Genomic DNA, 18,024 nt, shown 5'->3' on the forward strand with positions numbered 1-18,024 from the left:
CCTGAGTTCAATTCCCAGTGACCACATGGTGGCTCACAGTCATCTGTAATGAGATCTCAGGCCCTCTTCTCATGTATCTGAAGATAGCTACAGTGTACTCACATATACATAAATAAATAAATAAATCTTAAAAGAGATAGAGAGAGAGAGAGAGAGAGAGTCAGTGAGCACTGAAAGCACCTGCACATGACCAGAGCTGGGGGGAACAGGATGGAAGACACTGGGGTGCTCGGGGTATTTAGCTGTGGGTTCTGTGTCCTTGGGTTTAACTAACACAGGACAGGAACTACTAAGCACAAAGAGGTTCTTCATCTTGTCACCTCATTCACTGTCAACTTGACAGGATCCAGAAGTGCCCAGGAAATAATCCTCTACACATATCTAAAAGGTGGTTTCTAGACAGCGATAATGAAGGTGGGAAGATACACCCTAAATGCAGGTGGCATCATTCCTTGGAGAAAGAAAACTGGGCAGACATCCATCTCCATCTCCTGACAGTGATTCCATGTGACCAGCTGGCTCAGCCCTGCCTCTGTGCTCTCCCTGCCATGAAGGACTAACCTTAAACCTTGAGCCACATACACTCTCCTCAAGTTGCTTTGTCCCACATTTTGTCACAGCAACAGATAAAAGGTAACTACTATAGCCTCTACAGATACAGTATAGCAACAAAGACAAACCCAACCTCTACCAACCAATAAACACAAACAAAATCCCAAACCAACCAACTAACGAAAACCAAAACCAAACAAACCAAAAGAACATAGAGCATCACAACTGTTTACACAGAACATACACAATACTAAGGAGGCCTAAAGTACAGGGAAGATCACACATGAATCTTCTATTGCTTTATGTGAGGACTTGGACATCTTTGAGTATCTGGGACCAGTTCCCTACTGTGCAAAGGCCTCTGACACACAGGCACGAGAGTGATGCTGAACTCAGCAGAGTATACCCAGACAGCTGCGCAGGTTGGAGGCTCAGGCACACGCACTGGAGAGCCTGATAAATTACCTACTTTTGGTGCATTTCCAGCTTTGAGGGACCTCACGAGCTCCCCTTGAGCAGCTATGCTGTTGAACAGCTCCAGTGGAGAGGTGCAGGACTCGCCACTGGGCATGTCTGCCATCTTCTAGGACCTAGGCCTGCAGCTGACCTGTGAGTAGTGTGTTCAGCAGTTGAGACAGGACTCTGTGGAGAAAAAATAAAATGAAAGATGAGGGTGGGAGCCATGAGCAGATTGCTGCAGCTGAGCTTCCTTTACCGTATTCAACCTTCTTTCAGAAAAACATGGTAACTGAGCTGCAACAGAGAACGAGGCAACAGAACATTAATGGAAAGAGATAAGGAGAAATCTGGGGATCATGGAGGAGCAGCATCAGTGCTGACACTGAGAACTAAAGGCATTAGTGGGAAGTACTAACTTGCGGCCAGCACAAGAGGGCCTTCCTGTAAACAGTAAGTTGGCATGGGGCGATGTTTGTTCCCATCTAGTGACCAGAAGAGAGAAACTCATGTTTGCTTGGAATATAAACACACTTGAGTAAGGCTACATCCACCACAGAGACACTTTGCAAAGTCTCATTTGTTCTATATCTTTACTGCTTTGGGGACAAACTCTCAGGCCTTTGCAACCATATAGGACACACAGTAATATCACATGGCCTCTGACTGGCCAAATGCCATGCTCTCACAGCAAGGTCCAGTGGACAAGGCCTTTTCTGTCCTGAGTTCTAGACCATATGGTTCATGAGCCTTGCCATCCCACATGCTGACTTACTGAAGCTGGGAAGGTGTGCCTGCACCTCACCTTTCTATCAGTCACTATCTCTATTGACACTGGAAGGGGTGGGGACGGGGCCATCTGGAGTCCTGTTGGGTCAGTCACTTTCTTATCTATAAAATGGTAACTCTTGAAATTTTTAAACTCACCTCAAGGGCTGCTATAGAAATAAATGAGAAAAAACTTGACTCAGGGACATACTATGAACTGTAAGCAAGATACAAGTGTACCTCCAGTCTTGTTATTCCTGGTTTAGGTAGGGCTCTAGGGATCTACCTATCTCAGCTTTACCTGACTTACATTAGAGGAGGAGTCACCACCTGTGTTGGACCAGTAACTGAGCACCCTGACCTGGCACCTTGGTCTAAGTTTCTCCATGCATCAAGTCACCTGAGCCTTACCAGAATCTTGTGACAGATCTCTCTTCCCCAGCTCATGGATATAGAAGTGTGTAACTGCAGAAGAACCTGAACAAATGTCTCCTCACTTCTGAGAACAGACCTGATTAAGTATACCACTGAAGCCCAAAATGATGAGCCACTGAGTGCTGTGCCCCTCTGGCTGCCTACCCCACTTTGAACCAATGAGCTTTTCTGGGTGGATGACTCAAAAGTAGCTGTATCACCAAAGCCCACTCCAGCATAGGTGATGGCTCATGAAAGCTTGTCACCTGAAGGGCACCACACAGGCCAAAGGCAGCTAGGGTGGTCTGAGTCTCTCTCAGTAGTCCTTACTGCTCATGTATGCTTGAGGGGAGGGAGAAATCTAGGAATCAGTTTAATTTCAGGAATTTCCTAAAGCTAGTAAGTTGTTTATTTTCTGAGTCTAATGAGCTTCCCCCCTGTAGGACAGGACCTTTACTACCTTGACAGCTATTGGGTTTCTTTGCTTGTTTCAGATGTCCAGTGTAACATCTGCTCTGCTCTAGTAACCTCTGGACTTGCCTTTGTTTACCCTGCTCCTTCACAAATGTGGGGCTTTGCAAAGACTGCAATCAGGTGTGGCCAGAATTGCACTCAATGCCTAGAAAAAGTGCCAGGGAGAATGAGTGAGTGAGCCTGGGACAGCTAGTCTCTTTCCATTGCAACAGGGATGGGAGTTGATGTAATCAGCTATGAAACCGGATCTGAATTCAGGATCCACATTGTAAGGGAGTACTTATCTCTTCAAGTATTGGAATTCTGACTTGCAAGAGGCATATAAACTAAATCAGACAGAGGAAACAACAAGTGAAATCTGTTTTCCTGATCGCTCATGAATGGTCACTATTTACATCTTGTGTGTGTGTGTGTGTGTGTGTGTGTGTGTAAGTGTGTAAGTACATGAGGGAGAGAGGGAGGGAGATCAAGAAAGTGAGAGGCAATTTCTTGAGTGAATATTCTTGGAATGGTTGCGGCAAAGAAACAGAGCTACCATCTTCCTTACTTCAGGAGTTATACACTTACCTCTGTATTGTGTGACGGGCTCTCCCCATCCTTCCTCTGTTTTTGTTTGCTAAACTTTAGAATTAAGCTTAAATTTAGAGTGTTTAGCTAGGAGTTCTTGAAGTATATCAATATTTGAATATTCATTGGATGTACAAAGGACAGCTCAGGCTTACCATCTTTATGAAGGAGTCTAAGATGCCAAAAGCTTAAGGACCATTGTCTTAAGGATTTAATACATCAACTCCAGATGAGATAGATTGTCTCTTTATTAAGAAAATGCAACTTATTTATCCAACTACTAATACAATATGGAAGAAAAAAAGAGGTTATAACCAGGAAGTTATCTATTGATTGTAAAAGGTCAATCTGTAAAAAAAAAAAAAAAAAAAAAAAAAAGCATAATATAGAGCAAGCACAGCAGTAGTTTCTGATGAGAAACCTGCAAAAGCTCCTCCAGCCGTAATTCGCCTTTGCAGGCCCTCTAATCTGAGGCTCATTTGGAAAAATGGCCTTATTCTAGATGACATAGTAGGCTCGTAAAGAAAGGGGCACATTCTAGTGTAGCAGACAGGAAAGAGAAGGATTTGGACCATTAGGAAAGCATCACAGGTAAGACCCACAGACTCTGCAGCCTGAGGGGGGAAGACAGTAAGATTTTAGGGACAGCTTGGTCTAGGAAACTTTCTAGATACCTGTGTCTGTGGTCTCAAAGAGTAGATAACAATTTCAGATTGATATGATTGCTGAAGACAAAGCCTCTTTAGAGCAAGCAGTTCTTTACATTCCTAAACTTAGGGATAGATGATGGTCTAGAATGAAAGGCTATTTTCCCATCCAAAGGCATTGGGGATTGAACCCAGAGCCTGGGACATGCCAAGAAAGCCTTCTAACAATTGAACTACAAGCCCAAACCCATGACTACTACCTTAAAAGAGAAATTTATAAAGACAGATATCATAGTAAGAATGCCAACATATACAGACACTGACCACTTAAGGAGGTTTGAAGATGCTGCAGAGCAAGCTCTGAATGGAAACAGGCTACTGGGCACCCACTGCATCTACTCCTCAAAACCAGGGCATCACCTGAACCTGAGTCAACTAGAGGAAATAAATGTGTAACATCCCAATCCTGACACATGTACTTCTCAAGTCTTCAACACTTTCATATAAGGTAGGGAAAGCAAACCAAACCACTAGAACAGCAGCAAACAAGCTGTGAGCCTAGCCAAGAAGGCAATACGTACCCTGGCTGTGTAGTCCAAGGGTCCTGATCACACTGGAAAGTTGAGCATATGAGAATGTCCAGCCCAGGGTGGAGGTCTTTAATACTCTCTCTTTTCCCCTTTCAGTTTCTTTCTTCTTTCTTTTTTTTTAAGGGTCTATTGTTTTTCTTTCCTGCTTTGCCATACTCTTTCAGTTTCACTTATTGAGGGGTTTCCTAGAAACCACTTAGGTTCTCAGAAACATTTTAGCCACTTGACCAGCTTCCTTCATGAGCAAGTACAGCCAGTGGCTAGCTAGTTAGGTTGTGGGAGGAGACTGAGGCCAATCAAACTCTCAAGAGTTCTGAGTTACTTGTCATTGCATCAGCTGTCCCTTTCTTCAGGTTGACCGCCATATGACCTCCCCACCCTTTTCCTTTCCCGCCCCCATATCCCCAGCATCATTGCAATTGTGTGTAGTGTAGTGACAAATGGGGCGGGCAGATCACAATGTACATTCCCTGAGGCGTTCCTACTCTGAAGTGGTGCACTGCAGCGGAAAGATAGGAACTCCGAGGTCAGTGAGCACCAGCTTTTAATGTTGGACATAAGCTTGCTAAGAAACCGTGGGCAAGTAGCGTTCCTTCTTTGCTTCTCTCTCGGATTCCTCACCTATGAAATGGGCACCAGGAACTTTACAAACACTTCGTGGAGGGGACTGCTGGCGACCCTACAGGGCAAAGCCCAGGAAACGATGACAGCCTGGGTGGGCGGCACCGCCACAGTCTCCCGGTCCCTCGTGGTGCTGGTGCCCAGAGGCCAGAGAGCCCGGTTCCGAGTTGGACCCTCAAGGCTCGGCGTTCGGGCGCCAGCCCAAGGTCCCGGCGACACCTCGGCATCCCTCCCTCCCTCCCGGCGCAGTGACCACTCTCTCCTCACTTACCGGCGGCCCCCGTTCGGCCCCACCAGTCAGCACCGCTGGTTCAACCACCGGTACCTCCTGGGCGTCCGTGGAAACCCCAGCCGGCTGGAACAACTTCCTGTCCCGCCATGCCGCCATTGGCTGTCCAGCCAGGGGCGGAGCAGAGCCCATTTCTGATTGGCTGAGGTTCCCGGCGTCGTGGTGGAACACGACTGGGCAGCCCCAGTGCTGGCCGGACCCGTGTAGGGGTGTACCAAGCGCTTCCGGGTGTGTGGTGAGCTGCGGGCCCTGGTGGGAGGGGGCCGGGACCTGGCGGCCGCGTGCTTCCCGCTTCTTAGCGCGGAGCTCATTTCGCCTCTCGCCTTCCTTTTCTTCCCGTTCATCGTAGGGTACTGTGCTCTGAACTCTTTACCCATTAGTGTTGACAGCTTGGCTAACTTCATACTTCAAAACCTGTGTCTGGTTTTTGTTTCCCATCAGGTCTCCGGTGGCCTCTGGGGCAAGATCCGTGTTTTAATTTCTGCCCACATCAGATCCATCATAGTGTCTAACACAGAATAGAAAACTAGGACCCGTTTGTTGAACGGGAAAATTCTGTCTTAATTTCCTCAGCTCCCTCCCTGTCCCATCAGCTTGAGGTCTACAAATTCATCTAGATTGAGGGTTCTTGGACAGTGAACAAAACACACAGGACACCCTGCCTCCACGTAATTGTGCGCCCTTTAGCTTTTTTAGTATTTTTAATTCCTCAGTTCTCTTTTCCCCCAATTAGCCTCTTCCTCTCGGATTTACCACACCCCTTTTTCCCATGTCAATTTTTGGCAACCATCATCTCCCAAACTGTGTGCATCTCTCTCAGCCTTTTTTATTCATGCGTGTTTTCTTGATTCACCCTTGACTCCTCTTAATTGGCACTGGTTCTGTTTTCGTCTCAGTATTGTGATCACATTAATTCCCTTAACTTCTCCAGAGTGTCACGCTGGTCTGGTCTCTCTGAGGCCTGGCTCAGCTTCATAAAAAGATGCAGTCTTGGGCCCAGCTGTCCTGTACCCTTTTCCTTTGAGTTCACAGGTCCATGACATCTTCTGGTTCACAGTGGAGTGGGGGATGTGTTTGTCTTCCTGCGGCTTGTGAGTGTGCTGAGTGAAGGGCATCGTTTACTGTTTTGCCTACTGTGGCAGATGTTGAGTGAATGAATGACATCTATGAGTTGTACAGTACATCAGATGACCAGTCTCCTGCTGTCATTCATTTTCTATTCCCTGTGAAGCTGATGGGCCACACTGTCCTCGGATCTGCTATAGGCCTCTTCTGTGAGTCTACCCTACAGATAACTGTGTAGCTGAAAATTCAGGCTGTGACTGAGTTCTATATAGTATGGTGGTGGGGGATCTGATGGGTTCCATTTGGCCTCAGACTCCTGCTGAGCATGTAGAGATCATATTATTTGCAGAGCATGGTTCTATCTGTGTGCAATTAGTCTTCAGTGGGATCTTAGTTTGGTTGGAGAGTGGATGGCTGGTTTTAGAAGTCCTTTTTAGAAGATGACTCTAAATGTGGACATTGTTACCTGCCTGGATCCAGCTGTGGTAGGAATGATAATGACAGGCCTTGGATGACTTGTATGGCAGTGGGGTTCTTAGATGAACAGTGCCAGTAGGGGACAGGTGTGGAAGGCTTTGAGTAGGATGTTGAAGTCCAGTGTGTGACCGTACATTGTGTTATATATTTGTAATCCCAGCACTCAGAAGGCAGAGACAGGAAGACTGGACTAAGACCAGCCTGGGAGACCATGCCTCGAATATACGGAAATTGAAACAGCACAGACTCCATCTTCGGCCTCCTTGTATGTAGGAGAACAGGTTTGCACATTCCCACAGGCATGCATACACTCATAGCAAACACACAAGTATAAAAAAGAAGCCGGAATAGCTGGTCCACGGTCTGGGCTTGCACTCTGTCCCTCTTTGCCCTCTGCTGGCTGTGATTTGCTTAGCACTTCTTACTGAGAACAGATTAGCTGATAGAAGTTTGTGAATGCCCAGAAATCCCAGAAAAATTTCTAAAAGGAAATTCAGTACCGTGTGAACCTATGCATTTGTGGTGAAACAAACAAATTTGGATGCCATGACTAGAATTGCTCTTACTGTTGGGTAGATCCTGGGCTTTGTGCATGCCAGATGGATCTGCTGCTGCTCTACTTTTCCAGAAGCGGTTATATCTGTTTGTTTTTGTTTTGTTTTCCGAGACAGTTTCTCCCTGTAGTCCTGGCTGTCCTTGAACTCACTCCGAAGATCAAACTGGCCTCCAACTGCCTCTGCCTCCTGAGTGCGGGGTTATAGGTGTGCACCTCCACCACCAGGCTGAAGTTGCTTGTTTTTAAAGACAGGGTCTTGCTGTGTATCCGAGAGTGGCCTTGAAATCATTATCCTCCTGCCTCAGCTTCATAAGTGGTAGGTTCAAAGTGGGTGCTACCATACCTAGGACATTGTTGCTTTTTTTTCTTCTTCCTCCTGCTTCTTCTCTTCTGCTTTGCAGTGCTGAGGGGCAAACCCAGAACCTTGCATGTGTTAGCAAGAGTTCTCAGTGAGCTTTAACCCCAGCCCCATAGTTCTCATTTAAAAAATTATATGTTCAGCCAGGTAGTGGCAGCCCATGTCTTTAATCTCAGAACCCAGGAGACAGAGGCAGATGGATCTTGGTGAGTTTGAGGTGAGTTGGTCTACAGAGAAAATTCTAGGACAGCCAGGGCTATATAGAGAAACCCTATCTCAACACACACACACACACACACACACACACACACACACACACACAGATGTTATAATGAATTATGTCTACTTAATGGAAAATACATTTATTTTTTATTATTTCTTGGGTTTTTATATATTATGTAATGTTTAAATTAGGGTACATACATATCTTACCAAACATCCTTTTCTTTTTCTTTTTCTTTTGTTTTTTTAACTTTGTATATATGGCTTGGTGATGGCATGCTTGTCAAGGCACACATGTTGAGGCCAGGGGACAATTTTCATGAGTTGATTTTCTCTTTCCACCATGTAGGTTCCGGGGATCAAACTGCTGGCCCACACATCATATATTTTTTAGTTTTTCCTTTTAAAAAAGGTATGTTTTCTATTTTTTCTATTTTTTTTTTTTTAGTATGGAATAGAGTTTATTCAGGGTATGGGGAGAGGAGTTAAGGGGGTAATAGGGTCAGAGAGAGAAGAGGAGAAGAGAAGTAGAGGCCGGCCATGAGCACGTGGGGTGGGGGGTGATGGGGAGAGAGAGCAAGAGGGGAGAGCAAGAGCATGTTTTCTATTTTTAATTATGTGTATTCATATGTTGTTAGTGTGTGGGCATGTACACATGAGTGTGGGTAGTCATGGAGGTCAGAACAGGGTGTTGGATCCTCAGGAACTAGGGCTACCTGTGGTTGTGAGTTGCCTGAGGTAGGCCGGTGGACTGACTTTGGATTCTCTGGAAGAATAGTGCATACTGTTGATCACTGAGCTACCTCTCCTGCACAAACTAATTTCTTTATGTTGAAGTATCTGAAATCCTCTTTTGTTCTTTATGTGTTTGTGCTTGTGGAGTTTGATGGCTGTATCTTTCAAGGGGACATCCTGCTCTGAAGTGCAGAAATATTTACATATTCATAGTTGCTGACTCTTGATCTTGCTTAGTTCTAGGAAGTCACCTTTGTGTGACCATATGGCCTCGCTGGTGGCGTATGATGATTCCGACTCCGAGTCCGAGGCTGACCCAGCCAGAAGTGGGGATGCTGCAGGTCAGATGTGTGGCACCTCTGGTATGAGCAGACCTTCTGGGATGGGGTTTGCATCTAGCACAGTGGGCGTGACCAAAGAGGGGGCACAGTGCACAGGGAACACTTCTTATGAAGTGCCACTGGCTCGGCTCTGGAGGAGTGGCCCGGGGTCCTGTCCCAGCCAGAGGCTACAGTGGCCCTCAAAGGAACCTGATACTACCATCCCCACCAGTGAGCCTCCTCTTCCTTCTTTGTGGATGAACCGAGCTCCGGTCAGCCATGTGCCTCTAGCAGCTGTCTGCCTTAAGCCACTAAAACCTGCCCTGGATGCCTTCAGACCTTCTCAAGCTCAAAGCAAGTTTGAAAGCACTGCTGGAAATGCCAGCTCTTCTCAGAGGAAAAGGGGTGAGGACTGTGTGCTTCCCTACATCCCCAAGAGACTGAGGCAGCTGCAAGCTCTGAATCCAGAAGCAGGTGGGGGCAAAGATGTAGAGCCTCCAGGATCCCCTGCAGGGTGTTCCCCAACCCCACTCTTCGTGGCTCCCACAGTGTCTGAGTTCATCCAGCCATATCTGAACAGTCAGTACAGAGAGACTACGGTCCCCAAGAAAGTGCTTTTCCACCTGCGAGGCCACAGGGGCCCGGTCAACAGCATTCAGTGGTGTCCAGTCCTTTGTAGGAGCCATATGCTTCTCTCTGCTTCCATGGACAAAACCTTTAAGGTAAGATGGGGGAAAACAACTTCCAGAGGCTCTTAGGCATAAGCTATTGGGATGCTTTACTGATTGGAGTTAGGTAGGTAGTGGGTGGGCACAGGCTACACACTCCCTTTGGAAATTTCTGTAGTTCTCTTTGGTACACTGGAGAGAGAGTTCTCTGTGCTAAGCTTCAGATCTTTGGTCTTTCCTGCTTCATTCCTTTCTTTCCCAATGCTGCCTTACCATAGCACTACACTGTTAAATAAATTATGACCAGATGGTAAACATTTTACTTCATTTGATATTAATACATATATATTGTAATTTCAAGACAGGGTTTCTCTGTGTAGCCCTGGCTGTCCTGGAACTTGCTCTGTAGTAGACTAGATTGGTCTCAAACGTACAGAGATCCTCCTGCTCCATTGGGATTAAAGGCTGCACCAATACTGCTCAGCATGCATACATTATTTTAACTCAAGTATGCTATAGTTCATTTGTCACCTTTAGTAGCACATCCTATGAACTACACTGCATATTGCTACCTACATATTCCCTTGCCAGAGCCTGGTATTTATTTATAGAGGGTCCCCCAAAGCAGTAGTTCAGGCTCTCATAAAAGGTTTATGGTTCCTATGAGAGAGAGAGAGAGGTGCTATTGCCTTTCGTCAGAGAAATTTTCAGGGGGATGCAGGGTGGTTTTTGTTTGTTTGTTGTTTTTTAAAGACAGGCTCTTATTGTGTGTGGCTAGTCCTGCCTTAAGCCCTGGCCTGGAACTCACTTTATAGACCAGATTGGCCTCAAAGGCAAAGAGATCTGCTTTCTAAGTTCTGGGATGAAAGACACTTAACTGCAGTTTACAGCCAGCAGAGTAAAGGAGCCTGGGATGTCTGGAGCAAACAATCCATCCCTGTTCCACATACAGAGTGGTACAGTCACATCTTTCCTGTGCTCCCAGCATTGAATACTGTCTTCTAGTCTTTTGCTAATAAGCCGAGATGTTTCTTCTTGCTTCTCCTTGCAAGAGCATGGCTTCCAACAGCCTGCATAGGGTAGCTGGCCTCTGGCCTAAGTGGGTTTCCCTCTGAGTCTGATGTCTGTGCAAAGGACACTTATGCCTGTGTCACATGATCTCTCGAGAAATGTGTTTTCAAAAGCGTGTAAAGTGCTTGTAATCACTGAACTTGATTCTCAGGATACACATAAAAAAGGTAGGTGGGTGAGCAGTGCCTGGTGGCTCAGGCCTTTAATCCCAGCACTCAGGAGGCAGAGGCTGGGGATCTCTTTGAGCTGGAGGCCAGCTTGGTCTACAGAATAAGTCCAAAACAGCCAGGACTTGTTATACAGAGAAACCCTGTCTCAACCACTCCCCGAAAAAAGATGGGTACCTACTTGTAAACCTGGTCTAGCTAGGTGGAGAGGTCAGTCCTTTGGGTTCTCTGGTCAGCTAGCTTAGTTTATATAATGAAATACAGGCTGGTGAGAGACTCGGTCTTAAAAAACAAGGCTGGTGCCTGTCCTAGTTAGGGTTACTATTGCTTTGATAAAATACCAGAAGCAAGTTGGGGAGGAAAGGGTTATTTGGCTCCCACTTGTAGATCATAGTCCATCATTGAAGGGAGTCTGGACAGGAACTCAAACAGGGCAGGAAACGAGGCAGCAGCTCATCCAGAGGCCATGGAGGGATGCTGCTTACTGGCTTGCTTCACATGACTTGCTTAGCCTGCTTTCTTATAGAACCCAGAACCACCAAGCCAAGGATGGCCTACCCTCAATTGGCTAGGCCTTCCCACATCAATTACTAATTAAGAAAATGCCCTACGGGGTTGCTTACAGCTGGACCTTATGGAGGTGTTTATTCTGTTGAGGTTCCTTGCTTTTAGATGACTCTAGCTTGTGTCAAGTTGATGTAAAGTTGACATAAAACTATCCAGCACAATGCCTGAAGAACAACATTTGGGGGCTGGAGTGATGAGCAGATCAGTGGCTAAAAGCACTGGCTGCTCTTCCAGAGGACCAAGGTTCAAATCCTAGCAGTTGCATGGCAGATCACAGCAGTCTGTAGCTCCAGTTCTAGGGGATCCAACACCTCCACATAGACAAACAATATATGCAATCAAAACATCAATGTATGTGAAATGGAAATTGTGAAACAGAAATAAATAAGAAACAGTTAAAGTTGTCCTGTGACATTCACATGCATGCTCACATAAACACATGAGCACCTGAACATGCATGTATACCTGTGAACACACCCAACTACAAATCCCTCCCCCAAAACCCGAAACATGTATTGTAGAGCTAGACCCTGTAGGAGTTCATGTTGGTCTCTGCTCTGTTCTGGGCATTCTCAAAACCACTTATCTGAGTTCTTTGTCTGTAGATTATGTTTTGAGTCCTAACCTACCAGTACCAGGAGGCATTTTCTCAAGGGAAGAGGGGAAAACCCCAGTGCATAGAAGTGAGCTATGTCTGTGGGTGGTGGTTCTGGCTAGACATTTACAGACTATGCAGAAACTCCTGTTTGGCTCTAACAAGGCTGATGTGTTCTGTTCAGGTCTTTGAGCCAGGCTTTGGTGCTTCTGTGGTATTGGGCTGTGTAATCTATGTGAGGGGTGTTCAGTGGTCTGGCTCATGACATTCCTGAACTGATCCAGAGTCCTGAGAACCTGATGTATAGAGGCCAGCAGGGCATGAGGCCTGTCTGAGGTTTCAATCGGGCCCAGGCTCCTGGCAGTGTCTGGCTGGCTCTGGAGTACACAGGACAGCCCTTGTCATTGAGAGCTCACCTGATTGCTGGATTTTTTCCCCCCTCTTTTGTCCTATCTTCTCTAGGTCCCTTCTCCTTTGCTTCTTGCTTGGCCAGTTTCTAGTGAACAGTCAAGACCCAGCTCAGAATAGGACCACTGAACAGTGTTTATCTATTCTGTGGTCTTAGATTGGGCAGCGTGCCAGGAGCAAGAGCTACATCGAGCCAGATGGGTCATGTCATTCCTGTTGGGACCCTCGACAAGCTCTGTTTACATTTAGCCTTCCCTCTTCCCACACTTCCCTGTGCACTGTCCAATGTTTGAATGTCAAGATCCCTGCCTTTGAGATGAGCCTATATATAGCCCGGGCTCCTTCTCCAGCCCTTCAGGACTAAGGGTGGGGCAATGCTCACAGGGTGGAGGGGTTTGCTTTATAGTAGGTGGGCTCTCTTGATACTTTGTGCCCTTGGCAAGGTCTGAGGGTTCTCTAGTATAGCACAAATACCTACATGAGCTGTGTCCACAGTATTGTGTGCTCCTGGCTCCTGGTGGAAACTTAGCTGTGGCTCTAGAGTGGGCACTACAGTCCTTTCTCTAGGCTACTAGAGAGAGGGGAGCACTGCCTGCACATTTGGGGAACACAAGGGAGCAAGAAGGTGGGAGGGGTTGCCCTGGCTATCTAGCCTTGAACCTATGATAATGTTTCAAAGAGAGATCAGGTGTGTCTCATGGGTGTCTGCCTACCTGCCTGACAACTAGCTGTACACTGATGGGAAGAGGTGGACCGGAGCCCAGTGCAGTGGGTCTTTACATGTAGGCCCCATTGACAGAACTGAACAGCTTGGCTATCCTGGGTCATTGCTGACAAGAGACTTCAGTTACCTGAACAGATACTCTAAGTATCCTTGCTGCTGTTTGTTTTTGTTTTGCTGGGGGCTTGAGTTTAGGTCTTTGTGCATAAAGGTAAACACTACCACTAAATTATATTCATGCCCCCATGATGATTGTGTGTGTGTGTGTGTGTGTGTGTGTGTGTGTGTGTGTAGGACAGAGGGCATTCTTGGATATTGTTCCTTAGTTGTTCTTTTTGAGATAGATTAGGTTGGCCAGTTGGCATGTCCCAAGGCCTTGCTTGCCTCTGTTTCCCTTTGTTTGGGATCACAGGATTATATGATGGTGCCTAGCCTTTTCACATGAGTTTACAGGATTATATGACTGTGCCTTTTCACATGAGTTCTGGGGATTGAATTCCCATCCTCCTGCTTGTAAAGCAGGCACTTTTCAGGTTGACCATGATGACTTTATTTTTTTTTAATTGTTTACTTAATTATTGTATGTGTGTTTGTGTTGGGGCACATTCGTGCTATGGTACATGATGGAGGTCAGAGGACAACTTTGGAGAGCCATTTCTCCTTCCACTATGACACTTCTGGGGGTTGGGCTTGGTGGCAAGTGCCTTTACTTGATGAGCTATTTTGCTCACTCCAAAGGTTTTTTTTTTTTTTTTTTAAGAGTCACTTTTTATCTCAGTAGGTAGCTCTGGCTGCCTTGTTACTCATTATGTAGACCAAGCTGGCCTTGAACTCACAAAGACCTGCCTGTCTCTGCCTTCAGAGTGCCAAGATAAAGGCAAGTGTCACCATACTCCATGATGGTTTTTAAAAGACAGTGTGAGTTGGCACTTTGGCTCTGGGTGTGGTGAAGAAAAGTGTGCCAGGACTGGCATGACACTTCACGGCCAGAAGAGGTCGCAGTTGGCCTGCCTGGGATGAAGAAGAGAAGCCTGACTTTAGGGTTGTGTGTGGGATGCTGATGTGTGGCCTGTCCCAGGAGGCTTGTGGGCTGGAGGTGATGATGCTAGTTTGAGACTCCTTGGCTGCTAGGAAGCTTCAGGGAGTGTCCCTACCCTCCTGTCTCATTCCTCAGTACACCCAAGGAATGGCCTTGGACAACAACACTTGCTGCAGCTGAGCTGTGTCAGTACTGACCATGCCTGCTGGGATCAGAGTCTCCTGATCTTCCCACTGACAGTTCATGAAAATTCAGGCTTCTAGAAGCCAGAGGTGAACCCGAGTAGAGGCTTTAATAAGATGTTTCACAGTTTTAGTGATTAGGGTTGTTTGGAAAATGCCTTTTGTGTAAGTGGGACTCTGAGTAAATTCAGAATGCAGAATGGATAGTGGGGACCAAGAAGCTGTGGTAAGGTGATGGCTTAGGGCATGGAGGGCTCAGGAGGGCACCTGAGGATGGGAAGTCCTGCCCTTGGCCTGCAGGTTGGTATGTGTGGCTGCTTTTCTCTTCCCGACTGACATCAGAGATGTCTGTAGTTCTAAAGCAAGCCCAGTATTCTTGTGAGGTGGAGGTATTACGTATGTGCTTGGTCTTCCTGACCTGGCTGCTGGTGCTTAGGATGTGAACTCTGGGCTAGGACCTTTCCTGCCTGTGGTGGCTCACTGGATCTGAGGTGTTCAACAGGCTTTGTAAGCGTTGTGAAGACAGAAGCCACACCAGATTCAGTTTTATATTCTCTGTAGCATCTGGCATGAAATTTGAGACATGTTAAGTGATTAATGAAGATTTAAAGGTATTTTCTGTATTTCACTGCTTTGCTTTAGGAGGGTTTGTGTGTATGTACAGAAATCTTGCTCTGCTCAAGGGGACACAGTATGACTTACTATCTTTTGCCCATCTAAGCTTCCTTGACTCACTGTAACATTTACGGAGATGATTTTTCTCAGCTCTGGAGCAAAACAGCTCCATGCATCTGACTGACAGGAAGAGTGCAGAGTGCCAGTCTTTCATTGCCTTAAAGCTCAGCTTTGGAGGCAAAAATTTCAACCAGGCACATTACGGTGGAAAGATATGTATTTTAATATGCTCTAAATGTTCTGTGAGCTGTAAAATGTGCTTATATTAGTTTTGAAAAATTTACAGCCAAAGCAATTAAGTAAAAGAAAACACTGAGTCACAGGCCTGCACCGCTGCTCTCTTGTCTCAGGCGCTGACCCTTCTGCACTCCTCTGTGAGCCTCCAGGCTTTCATGGCTGGAATCCCAGCACACACACCTTTTATGCTCTTTTCATTTCTCGGTGAACTCGCTGGGCTCTGCATGTTTGAACACCCACTGCATGCAAAGGTAGAATTCAGCCTTTGATGCCTTTTCTGAGGGAAAAAGGCAAACACAGCCAGCCCCGTGTCTGTCCATGCAGGGGCTGTGCCAGGCCCCTCAGGGGACTCTGCTGCATCAGCGTGCTTTCTGCTGTGGGGGACAAGTTTTACACAGGCAGGTCCTACATAAAGCATGTGACCTGCATGTTGTTAATTTGCTTTATTTGTTCTAGATTTTTCCTCAATAACAAACAACAAGCTTCGTACCATATTTTTAAAAAGCCAAACTGATGCTGATTGGGGAAGCTTTGGTGGCTCAGATAAATGAGATACCAAGGAGAAAAGAGATATCACTGTTGGCACTGCCTTGGTCATTCTTCATCACTAGGCCACCCTGGCTTGGCTGCTGCATCCCATGTATTGACACAGGCCAGCTGCTCATGTGCTATTTTGCCTTCCATCAGATTGTCTTCTGTACTGTTTGTGGGGCTGGGGGTACAGCTCAGAGGTGGAATGCTTGCCTAGCAGGCAGAAGGCCTGGGGTTCCATCCCTATTCCCCCAAACAAAGCCCCTACTGAAAAACTGTCCGCAAACATTTTTATGACGGTCTCTTTCCTCACACTTGCCCTTGCCTCTTCTGTGCTGTTTCCTGTAGCTTCTGGAGTCCATTTTAAAGCAAGTAGTCCTGCAGCGATCACACTGTGCATAAATGCCATCTTTTCTGCTGCCTAATGTAGTGAAGATGGGCTTTGCACTGTCGGGCTTCGGCAGAAGGCCTGTGTGTGGTAAATGGAACCTCAAACTGGCTGGCCTTCAGTGCATGTCTCTACTGCTGCTCAGTACTGCTGTGACTTTGCATAAAATTACTCGGTCTCTGATCCCCAGGTGTCGCTGGTAAAGGAGAGAGAATGTCTATCGATGACTGTTGCTACGGATATGAAAAGAAATGATCTAGTCCAGCCTCTGGCATAAGCAAGAATTTCCTCCCTTGTACCCATATTGATTGGTTAAAACACAAATGTGCAAAAAACGCCTCAGCTAGAGTCTTCTGACTTAATGTAGCTCTGCTTTTGTGAACCTCTTCATAGTTTGCTTTTGTACATATGGATTTTTAAGGAGTTTCATCCTCAGTGTTCCTGAGATAAATACCTTTCAAATGCACAGAGTTTCTGAGATCAGTGCTACTGAGCTGCCTTTGCAATTCTTTGGAGTGCTTTGTCCATCCAGGTCCGGTTGAGGCTGGCCTACTTGCCAGGAGTTCACTCTGGCCACTGGAGGGTGGATGGTCGCTTGAGTCTGAAGTCAAGCCTCAGCAGTGCTGGGAAGCAACCTCACCACTTAGGAGACCCAGGAGGGAGCTGTGCTGCCTTGCTCAGGCAAGCTGCCTTCAGAGATAGCTGAAGGCTCTGTGGCGGAGGCAGGTGACCCCAGCTGGTGCTTGCTCAGCGCCGTGGTGACCAGGAACACATGAGGGAGCAGGGAGTCAGCAGCTGCACCGGGTCCATCTCATGCTGCTAGGTACAGCTTTTAACACGCTTTACCACAGGAGCTGTAACGTATTCCCTGTTACACAGCAGGCAACATGGGGGGCTGATAGGCTACAGAGACTGAGCAAAACTGCCAGGCTGTTTCTCCTCCACCACCTCTGGAAATGCCCAGTTGAAAAACAGCCCCTTCTCTCAGATGGGCTCAGGCTCTCTCCAGCCTCACTACTTGGGCTCTGTTAAGGGGCAGGGGGAGCAGAGATGATTTCCATGGTGGCTTGGATTTGCATTTTTATATATTATAGGATCTTGCTGATTTATCATTGTTAGTATCTGATTATATTAGGGTATCTTGGATGTGCTTTGTAAAAAGTGATATATTTCACATTCAAAGACAAGGAATTTATGGATCCAAGTGCCACAGCGAGGGTTTAGTTCAGTTTTGAAAGAATTACTCTTGATGGATTTTTACGAAATGAGGTTGAGAAGTGATTTGGTGCGTGGAGGAAGGAGCTGTGGAGCATTATGCAGATGATTGGCAATTTATTCCGAGCACGAGGCAGATCTGTTGGAAATGAGAGGCGCAGCTGGGTAGGAGGGGTGGGTTGTGGTGGTGGGCGTCTGGTATTTGGGGAGCGAATGATTAACAGTGAGTGCATGGAGGGTAATTAGGTGAAGGCGAGGAGAGAATTTGTTGTGTGTGTTAACATGCACACACACCAGCACATGGAGAGATCATCTGGTCCTCCTTTATTTGGCAGAGACCAAGGGAGGGGAAGGCAGTTGCCCGGGGTACACAGTTCTGGAGTTTGTTTGTTCCTCTCTTTTCCTCTCACCTTCCTGGGAAGGTTGAGAGTCCCCTGTGTTGTCCTGTA

General features: G+C 46.6%; 2 protein-coding genes across 5 annotated transcripts in view; one reads left to right on the top strand and one right to left on the bottom strand.

The window, feature by feature from the left end:
* Positions 1-5,436, bottom strand: part of WARS1 (tryptophanyl-tRNA synthetase 1) — a 30,999-nt gene extending 25,563 nt beyond the window's left edge. Inside the window, exons 1-2 of one of the 2 annotated variants that reach the window (XM_080941006.1) lie at positions 5,361-5,436; positions 1,022-1,194 (exon numbers count right to left, since the gene is read on the bottom strand). In XM_080941006.1, the coding sequence (XP_080797132.1) occupies positions 1,022-1,132 (111 nt within the window). In that variant the 5' untranslated portion in view covers positions 1,133-1,194; positions 5,361-5,436. Of the gene's footprint in view, positions 1-1,021; positions 1,195-4,459; positions 4,589-5,360 lie in introns of those variants that run through there. The other variant, XM_080941007.1, reaches the window with a different exon arrangement.
* A 935-nt stretch (positions 5,437-6,371) lies between these two features.
* The window catches only part of WDR25 (WD repeat domain 25), a 127,054-nt gene continuing 115,401 nt past the window's right edge, over positions 6,372-18,024 (top strand). For 2 of the 3 annotated variants that reach the window (XM_080928074.1, XM_080928076.1), the window contains exons 1-4: positions 6,372-6,652; positions 7,081-7,201; positions 8,406-8,468; positions 9,029-9,833. In XM_080928074.1, the coding sequence (XP_080784200.1) occupies positions 9,057-9,833 (777 nt within the window). In that variant the 5' untranslated portion in view covers positions 6,372-6,652; positions 7,081-7,201; positions 8,406-8,468; positions 9,029-9,056. The remainder of the gene's footprint in view (positions 6,653-7,080; positions 7,202-8,405; positions 8,469-9,028; positions 9,834-18,024) is intronic. The other variant, XM_080928075.1, reaches the window with a different exon arrangement.

The sequence above is a fragment of the Micromys minutus genome (genome assembly GCF_963924665.1).
Source record: "Micromys minutus genome assembly, chromosome: 1".
Lineage (NCBI taxonomy): Eukaryota > Metazoa > Chordata > Mammalia > Rodentia > Muridae > Micromys > Micromys minutus.